The 10,226-nt window shown below is 33.3% G+C and overlaps 1 protein-coding gene and 1 pseudogene across 1 annotated transcript; one reads left to right on the top strand and one right to left on the bottom strand.

The window, feature by feature from the left end:
* Window positions 1-375: 375 nt before the first annotated feature.
* Window positions 376-985, bottom strand: LOC126715763 (germin-like protein 9-3; annotated as a pseudogene).
* A 4,077-nt stretch (window positions 986-5,062) lies between these two features.
* Window positions 5,063-7,866, top strand: LOC126720164 (peroxidase N-like). Its single transcript, XM_050422539.1, has 4 exons — window positions 5,063-5,389; window positions 5,853-6,035; window positions 6,474-6,639; window positions 7,291-7,866. The coding sequence occupies exons 1-4, from the start codon at window positions 5,174-5,176 to the stop codon at window positions 7,710-7,712; spliced, it is 987 nt and encodes a 328-aa protein (XP_050278496.1). The 5' UTR covers window positions 5,063-5,173; the 3' UTR covers window positions 7,713-7,866.
* The last annotated feature ends 2,360 nt before the right edge of the window (window positions 7,867-10,226 follow it).

Consider the following 10,226-nt stretch of genomic DNA (forward strand, 5'->3'; position numbering starts at 1 on the left):
CCAGACTCAAGTCCCCCTCCATTGGAATTGGAGAAAGGATGGTCGAAGAGGGAGAAGACGTTAAGCCGGCTCATTGTATAACATATAGTGGTGCCTTCAAGCTCGTATAACTTCATCTATTTTAAAGAGACGCGAATTTAAAAAGAAAAATTGGATGCAAATTGCTATCCAACAATGTCGAAAAGCATAAAAATTAATATATCTTTGATGATAGATAAGAGAACAACATTTAATGTTAATAAACTTGATGATACATAGTCATACCCTTTCAAACAATAAGGAAAATTATTCCAAAAAAAAAAAAAAAAAAAAAAAGCACAAAACACCAAAGAACAAGGAGATATTGTAATGTTGTACTCTTAATGAATGCTATCCTCAAGGCATGGGAGGAGCAAGACCAGTCTTAAGAGCTTCTATGGTGGTAGTATTGGTCTTGAAGGATTTAGCCAAGTGAACAAAGTGTTGGGAATTGAAACGGTTCCAGCATTCGCACTCCCAAATGCTGCAATCGCTACAACAGGTATTTGTGCATCAGCATTGTACTGGAAGTGCACAAGTCCCTTTGGGAACACAAAGATATCACCCGTTTGTAGTGTCTAAGTAAAGAGCTTGTTGGTTGTATCAACAAACCCGACTTGAAGGGTACCTTCAACCACGAAAAGAAGCTCAGAAGCGCGAGGATGAACGTAGGGTGGGCTAGTCGTGCCAGCCGGGTATCCAAGGACAGCATAAGAAACACTCTGTCCATTGAGAGCAGAGAACTCAGCCAAGCTTCTTTCGAGACTTTGAGGGTTGTGGAAGGGCCTCCCTTGAAAAGGTCACGCAAGCCAGTGAATGTGAAGAAATTCCCATCAACGTTGGTGACATTTGGGAGGACTATAAAATCAGTGAGGATGTTTGGGTCTCCAGTCATTGCCATTTGGATGATGGCAAATGAAGAAATTTGAAGTGAGAAGAATTTCATGGTGAAAGTTTTGGAGGCCATGGAAGAGAGAAACTAGAGGTATATAGGAAAAAACTAATATGGTACTTCGATGATAGTTTATTATGTGGTGCAATGAGGTGATTTGGGTTTGATAGAGAAAGGCCAGTATTTATAGGGTGTTGTTATGCGTATGAAAGGAATAAAGGTAATCATATTTTCAATCCTTCTGCAGTCCTTATTGAAATCAACAGCTAGAGATGGAAACTATGAAGCCATTCTTGTTGTAACTGCAGGCAGTTGTTTGGGTTTGTCGTTGGCTTGTACACGACACCCACAAAGTACTAAACTCTTCTTATCTTTGATAATTGATAATACAATAACTATGAACTACATGCTGTCTGCTACCCCATGAAGCGAGATTATTAGAGTGATATCTTTAAAATGAAGACCCTAAATTTAGTGTTAAAATGAAAGTCAATAAATATCATAAATACTAACTTGTTAAAACTAACATTATATGTCTAAACACAAGTATATGCTTTTTCAAAAGTAACTTGATAAACTTGTTCTTTTTTCATACATAGTAAACACTATAACTAATATTTTTTAAGCATTCACTAAAATATGCTAATAGTGTTTTTTTTTTTTTTTTTTCCTTCTTAATTTTATAATTCGATAGTTGGAAGAAGAGAGATTTAAACCATGGACATTTCTATTGAAAGTACGAGCTAGAGATTTCTCAAGAATTCTTTAAACAAAAGGACTAAATGCTTTGCTCTAGCGAAGACGCAGGAGAGAAATTCACCAAATTAGGGACATCAAAAAGAGTCCGTTGAGCTACATGGCTCTTTTCAAATCTATGCTAATAATTAATACTAACTAAATTATTTTGAAATTATTTTATTTGGATTAATTACATTTAATTATTTTTGTTTGTGAATTTATAAAAAGTTTATTCACCAACCATGTATTCTTAAAAATTTAATACTTTTTACTACAAAATGAACTATTTATATTATCTGTAAATTGCAAATAAATATTTGGTATTTTGTGAGCTAATTTACAAATCTACATAATCTATATAATTCAAGGGCTATATAAATATATTATTATATATTTATAGCATAATTATAACTATATAATAATATATGTTTAAATTGAGTCTTATTCTTACAAGCATGAGCTTGTAATAGCTAAAAATCGAAGCATGGTTTTTAATGTTATTACACTTCTATTGAGTCACATCATCGGCCGGTCATGTCACTATTTTTTTTATTCATTAGTTCCTCTAATTTTTTGATAATATTAAAAAAAATTAAGAGTAATGAATTGAAGTAAGAGCAATGAAGAAAAAGAAAAGTGTGAAAAATAGTTATTTCTTAACTAAAATAGATGAATTTGTAAAGGAAAAGTACATATAAAATTAAAACCATCTAATATATTATTAGGAAAATAAAAAACATTCAAGATGAATGTGTGAAGTCAATCAGTTAATATATTTAATATTATCAAAAAAAATAGAGGAACAAATCAATTAAAAACAACTGTGACATGGCCGATGATTTAGTCCATTTTAGTCTAATTTGGTCCATTTTAGTCTAATACAGTCCATTTAGTCCACTTTGGTCTAATTTGGTCCATTTGGTTTACGTTGGTCCATTTTGGTCTAATTAAGTCTATTCCAGTCCAATTCAGCCCATTCGGTCTAATTCTATCTATTTGGTCACTTTGGTCTAATCAGATCCATTTGGTATACTTCGATCCACTTCAGTCCATGTCGGTCTAATTTAGTATGCTTCAGTCCAATTTAGCCAATTTAGTCCACTTCTTTAAAGAAAAGAATTCTGAAGATCTAGTGATCTAGTATATGTAAGCAATCAAGTCAAACTATGTTAATTCCCTTATTTTCTCTTTCCCTCTCTATATTATTTTATTTTAATCCTTAGATTTCGTCTCGGGAATTTGTGTGTTAAATTAAGTCATTTATTGGGGTTCAAGTGATAGCTCAATGGTAGTAGTATTTTTCTTTGGTTTCAATCCCATTTCTCCCTATCCTCACCACTATCTATCTATCAAGATCATGCAATTCATTATTTATATCCAGTGAACATTCACTTCACTCGATAGGTATATCCGTACCTTGTTATGCAATGATTTCAATCAAATGTTCAAGAATGATAGGCCAAAAATGAATTGACCCCTTGTGATAAATTAATTGATTAATTAGCCAAGTTTATTAATTAATCAAATTAACATGCAAAGCACATGGTAGCACAAAAAAAATCACCAATTAAATTAAGTGCAGCAGAAAATAAATTGACACGGTGATTTATTTACGAATGGAGAAAACCAACACGGCAAAACCCTCACTGGGTGTTTTAAGGTCACCACTCCCTAGAATTCACTATTATCAAAACAAGCAGTTACAAGTAAAGGAATCCCAGTGCTTTTTACCAACCTATAGTTGAACCCTTACCCCAATACTCAATTGAACTTGTTTTGTAGTAACAAACTCTCATTTTGATGCACGGTTCCCAGTACGTGACTAACTAATTGCGTGGATCCCAGTACGTGACTTAAATCACCAACTAGAGAAGGTTGTTGACTGCAAAATTCTTCAGTTCATCCAAACGATGAAGATCAAGAAGATACTTGGTCACAAAACCCTACGATGTACAAACACAGGAACTTATTCACAAGAACGATGAACTAGGACAAATTCTGTCTCCGGTCACAATTTGCTTGAACAAACTTTGCTCAATACTTGTGCAACTTGTGTCACCTTCATGGGTTAAGAGAAAAGAAAGTCCAAACACATAATCACAGATTAAAGTCAAAACAGAACTGAAAATCTGTTTTTCTTAAACCTCGACAGATAGCCATCTGTGGAGTAGCTGTCAAGCCACGGGGCTGGAACAACTCTTCAAGCTCGATAAATATTAGCTGTCGAGTTTTAATAAACTTGCACTTTTCAGCTTGAATCTTGGATAGACTTGCATGGCTTCGACACTTGATCTCGAAACAAAGTTTCTTGAAATATTAAACACATCCTAGATCCACCCAAATACAAGTAAAATACGTTTTGTCAAAGGATTAGCCAATTACATAAAATAGTGACATATGTTCCTAACAAGTGAATCACATATGTCCTAACAAAGAGAGTCATGATCTATATCATTCTCATTTCGCATGTCATGGCAACTTAGTTGATGGTTCATCTAAATGTTAAAACCTAGCTAATATGTACTGGGTGTGCTTTTAGCAGGCCAACTGCAGGAAGTGTGTTATGCATGACACATGGACTACCATGTAAACATTTTGTATCATGGTCAGTTGTTCAATCAAAATGTCATACCCCATATAACAATAATCAGATCAACAACTCTAATTGGTTACTACGCAATATCCTAACTAAGGTTAATAAATTCCATCAAATAAGATAAGACAAGATATAATTAATTAAAGCATTAATGATGACAGACCAAAATGAAAACTATTAAATTGAAGGAAATAGAAAATAGAGTAGAGATGGAAAAGAGAGAGAGAACACTTAAGATTACGTGGTTCGGTCTAGTGGCCTATATTCACGGTTTAAAGCCTTAGACAATTACACAGAGAATCCTAATATGGTATATATAAGAGACGGACTTAATTTATACTAAGTTGGGCATCTTGGACCAAATGCACAATAAACCACTATAATAAAATTATCTTTAACAAAAACACAGCCATCCATCTACGTTACCAGAATGCTAATACCGACAAAATTTAAATCTTAAACATTCTTAATGCACGCATAACTAAATCGTGCGCCCAAGTGGTAACAAAAAGCTTTGCTCTTCCACAAGCACTAATGCTTCTGACTGTGTTTTGATTCATGAACTTGCATGAGAAGATCATTTTCTATGCAATCTGATAACAATGAATCCACTACTCTTTCAATAAACTATAGCGTCGGTAATATTAAAACTACTAATCTGTGAGGTTCATTTAAGTATCAAATTCAGAGCAGTATTGAATTCTGGCAGACACCATCTACAGCAGCCATACATCATCAGCACTTATAAAGTAACAACATATCAATTATATTATAACAGAATATAAACTTGCTAAGGCACACACTGTCTCGGCTATAAATTAAGCCTGCAAGATGCTGCATGCTTCAAGGCCTTAACGCTTGCATTACATTATTTTTTAGTTTCTTTGCAAAATCCCTCAACTGCTTCTGTCGAAACTATTGAAATAATCATGAAGAAGTCTGATAGCTTCTACGGTTATTCTTTGATTCTGGCTTTCTTTATGTTATTCCTTGCTGCAAGGTCTCAATTGACTACAGATTTTTATAAGGCATCGTGTCCAAATCTTATCTCTATTGTGAGGAGAGAGGTTCAAAATGCTATCAAGATTGAAATGCGTATGGCTGCCTCTTTGCTTCGGCTTCATTTCCATGATTGCTTTGTGAATGCAAGTTTATGCATAAAATTTTCTTTATCAACAATTCATTAATGTCCTTCAAAATTATCCTGTTAGTTGTCTATTTCAATACCTTAATAGGTGTTTTTAGCATACTTGTTTCATGAGAAAGACACCCCTAGGTCATGAAAGGGTTTATAATTTTTAAGTATTGAAACTAATTATTCCAAGAATTAACTGAAGAACTCAATGAAAACCCCTTGATCAATGCTTGTAAAATTAAGGACTTTCTCATTTCCAAAAGGGAATCAACAAGAGGACACTCAAAGTATTCGTTGGTATTCTTGTTTATCCAAAAAGTACTTTCTCTTTTAAATATATCAGAAGTGGATATGCCTAGCAAGCCACTTACCATATTTTTAACCTCCTTTCCTCTTTAACTTTTTGGGGGCAACTTAATGGCCTCATTGTATCATAAATAATTAGTAAAATTTTCTCTGCTGTTAATGCATAGGGTTGCGATGCATCAATACTATTGGATACAAGCGATGGGGAGAAGTTTGCCCTTCCCAACTTAAATTCAGTTAGAGGATTTGACGTTGTGGATAATATCAAAAGCTCTGTGGAGAGTGCATGTCCTGGTGTTGTATCATGTGCTGATATAGTAGCCATAGCCGCCCGAGATTCAGTGCTCTTAGTAAGTTTAAATCTTTTTTTTTTCCTAGTTGACATGTATATATATATATGATCACTATTCACTAGTTCACTGCTCCCCACTATACATAGACTAATATACAATTTGGTTTTTGGAATCAATTTCAAATTCAAAAGAATGAAATGATGGTCATTTATAATTGCTATTATTATAGTGTTAAGAATATTAATACATGTGGTTGACCTTGATTAATTTGTAGATATATATATTGTCGACCCTAAAATTTTTATGAGTAGCACTTATTTGCTATTGTTGTAGTATATTATTGCAGCAACATGCTAAACAGCACATTAGAATCAATAGAATAATATTAGAGAAATATTTGACGTTGAAGGAACTTCCAAGTACACACAAAAGTCTTATGAAATCTGAATTCAAAATTATCTGTCAACATTTATCATGTTCTGTAATGGTTTGCAGAGTGGAGGACCTACATGGAAGGTTCCGTTGGGCAGAAGAGATGCGCTAGTGGCAAATCAAACGGGAGCAAATACTGGGCTTCCTTCTCCATTTGACAGCCTGGGTAGTATCGCTCTTAAGTTTGCAAATGTAGGCCTCAATCTCACAGATGTGGTATCCTTATCAGGTACTTGTTACATAAATTACACTATAAATTTAACTAACATAATATGCAAATATTGAAGAATGTTAAGCAAAAGTTCTCTCAAATTTACCCAACTAAAATTGCCTTCATAATTCCATATAAAAGAAATATTTCCTTCATAATTATAAGGGTAAAATGCATTTTTGATCCCTCAAACATGTTTGATTTTGGTTTTTTAATTTTTAAACATTCAACTCTCTAGTCGTTCAAAATTCTAAAATATAGTTCATTCATCTATTCTACTATTTACGTGACTACAAAATGTTGGAACACCCCATATTAAAGGGACCTCATATTTATCGAACTAAAATTAAACAAAAATGCAAATAAGAAATGGATGGAAAGCAATAAATAAATGGAAAAAATTATGAAGGGAACGATCAAACTAAATTGTTACATTTTAAAATTTGAAAGACCAAAATCAAACAAACTCCATACTTGAAGTACCAAAAATTCAGTTTACCCTAAGTTCAATTTCTTATAAGTTACTCCCTGTTACAATATTATAGCTAGCCATCAGAATTCATGAGATGCCTCTAATTCTTGGTTCATACAATTCTTTAATATGACATGACAGACCACTTATTAGAGGATTAGATTTTTCAATTGACGCATTGTATATTATTTGTATAGGAGGTCATACAATTGGACTATCTAGGTGTCTTCTCTTCAGCAATAGGCTGTTCAACTTCGCCGGAACAGGCAATCCAGACAGTACTTTGGATACGAATATGTTGTCCGATTTGCAAAATATATGCCCAGTGAATGGTGATGCAAACAAGGCAACATTCCTGGATCGAAACTCAAATGATTTGTTTGACAACCACTACTTTCAGAACTTGCTCAATGGAAAGGGTCTTCTTAGTTCTGACCAAATTTTATTCTCTAGTGATGAGGCCAAAACGACAACCCTAAGTTTGGTCCAAAGATACAGCACTAATAGTGGTCTTTTCTTTGCGGACTTTGCTAATTCCATGATCAAGATGGGGAATATAAGTCCACTTACTGGGTCCAGTGGACAGATCAGAAAGAACTGTAGGGTTGTGAACTCATAAATTGTGTTGAACTTAACAAGGATTTGACTTGGGAAAAAAGAAGAAGATATGTACTAAAGTATGCTTCTCGTTGTATGATCAGTGTAGTCATGTATCATAGTGACATATTTTAAGTCTCTATGGTGTGGTTTTATTGCTGGCTTTTTTCTAACTAGTTCTCTTGAATCCTGTAGCGAATGATTTTCCATTTGATAACCGTATAGAGAAATTGTGAAAGCTCACATCTTCGATCAGTTTTTTTATGGCAGTGTGAAAGTTCTCATACAATTTATTGAAATTTAAAATTAATCAATTTGCATGCACACAAACAATAAAATCTTGATCCAGCATTTAAGGCATTTGTTAATGAATCATTTAAAAAAAATTTAATACCACTTTTATGAGAAATATAAAATCTATAGAAAAAAAAAATTATTTTTCCTAAAAAATTTTAAAAAAAATAAAAGGTTAGCTTTACAATAACGTGGTTCGGATAATTCTATGCTTTAATGTTAAGTACTTAAATCTACTATCAACCGCGTTCCAAATCTCAAAAACACCATATTCATAAGTTCTCACAAATACAAATCAACTCAAATCTCCAAAATATTCACAAGACAAAAGCTATCTTCACTCTTCAGTCTCTTCCACACACAAAAGTTACACAAATATATAGGGACTGCCCCCACGGATACTTAGTTTCATACCAATGTGGGACTAACACTCTTAATGAGAATTAATATATCCTGGTGGAGTACAAAGATATTGATTATTGACGCTGATTGATCAACAACAGTCGTCAAACCAATGGGTATTGGGTTGGTCGTGAGGTTAGCATTAGGCATGAATGAGATTTTCGTGATCAATTGGGTAGTCAAAGGCCGTCGATGGGCAAGTTGGATCAAATCTAAGTCTAAGTTGTTAGAGCACATCATCAACCCACAATTGCTAAGGCAAATATGTGAGGGGTGTGCAACCGACCCACTTTGGTCTATTTTGGTTAATTTGGTCCACTTCGACTTATTTGATCCACTTCTTTAAATTTTAAAGTAAAGAATTTTAAAGATCGGGTAATTTATTATATATAAGTCATCAAGCCGAACCATGTTAATTCACTTATTTTTTCATTCTCTCTCTACATCATTTTATTTTAACCCCTTAGATTTAGTCTCGATGATTTCTGTGTTAAATTAGGTTATTTATTGGGAATTCAAGTGATAGTCCAATGATAATAATATTCTTCTATGATTCGAATCCCACTTCTCTTTCTCCCCCACTATCTGTCGTGTAATTCATTATTTATATCCTTCACTTCACTCAGGAGGATATCTGTACCTTGTTATGCAATGATTTCAAATAAATGTTCAAGAGAGCCATGATCTACATCATTCTCATTTCGTATGTCACGGGCCTCATGGCAGCTATTAGGTGATGGTTCATCTAAATGTCAAAACCTAACTAGTACGTACTGGGTGTGTGACGCATATATGGACAACCAAGTAAACATTTTGTATCATGGTTAGTTGTTCAATCAAAATGTCAAACCACAGATAACAATTTTAAAATCAACATCTCTAATTGGGTACTATGGAATATCCTAACTAAGGTTAATAAATTCCATAAATAAGATAAGACAAGATATGGTTAATTAAAGCATTAAAAATGAGGGGCCAAAATGAAAATGGTTAAATAAATTGAATGAACTAGAAAATGGAGTAAAGATGCAAAAGAGAGAGAAAATATTAAGGTTATGTCATTACGTGGTTTAACTTGGCGGCCTATATCTATGGTGTAAACCCTTAGACAGCTAAATCTCTATTATGTGATGAAGTATATTACACAAAAAACCCTAATATGGTATATATATATAACATCTGTCGGCCTATATCCACAGTGTAAACCCTTACATAACTACATCTATATTATGTGATGAAGTATATTACACAAAGAACTCTAATATGGTATATATGATATAAGAGCTATAAGGTCTAGAGTTAGCCCCTAGATTAACTTTTTTTTTTTTTTTTTTTTTTTGAGAATCAGCCCCTAGATTAACTTAATTTAAACCAAGTCTGGCATATTGAACCAATGCACAATAAACCACTATAAAATTATCTTTACTAAAACCCAGAATGCTAATACCAACAAAATTTAAATCTTAAACATTCTTAATGCACGCATATCTAAATCGTGCACCCAAGTGGTGGCAAAAAGCTTGAGCTCTTCCACAAGCACTAATGCTTCTGACTGTGTTTTGATTCATGAACTTGCATGAGAAGGTCATTTTCTATGCAATCTGATAACTATGAACCCACTACTCTTTCAATTAACTATCATGTCGGTAATATTAAAACTACTAATCTCTTTAGATTTATTTAAGTATCAATTTCATCGTAGTCTTGAATTCAGGCAGACATTATCTGCAGCAGCCATACATCATCAGCACTTATAAAGTAACAACATATCAATTTTATTATAATAGATTATAAAATTGCTAATTCTCTCATTCTCTCGGCTATAAATTAAGCCTGAAAG

The sequence above is a fragment of the Quercus robur genome, chromosome 1, assembly GCF_932294415.1.
Source record: "Quercus robur chromosome 1, dhQueRobu3.1, whole genome shotgun sequence".
Lineage (NCBI taxonomy): Eukaryota > Viridiplantae > Streptophyta > Magnoliopsida > Fagales > Fagaceae > Quercus > Quercus robur.

What these genes read in the sequence shown, in the direction of transcription:
- LOC126720164 (XM_050422539.1), top strand. Translation starts at nt 5,174, where the DNA reads ATGAAGAAGTCTGATAGCTTCTACGGTTATTCTTTGATTCTGGCTTTC. An exon ending in TCCATGATTGCTTTGTGAAT is followed by an intron (nt 5,390 to 5,852) that starts GCAAGTTTATGC and finishes GTTAATGCATAG; the next exon opens with GGTTGCGATGCATCAATACT. An exon ending in AGATGTGGTATCCTTATCAG is followed by an intron (nt 6,640 to 7,290) that starts GTACTTGTTACA and finishes TTATTTGTATAG; the next exon opens with GAGGTCATACAATTGGACTA.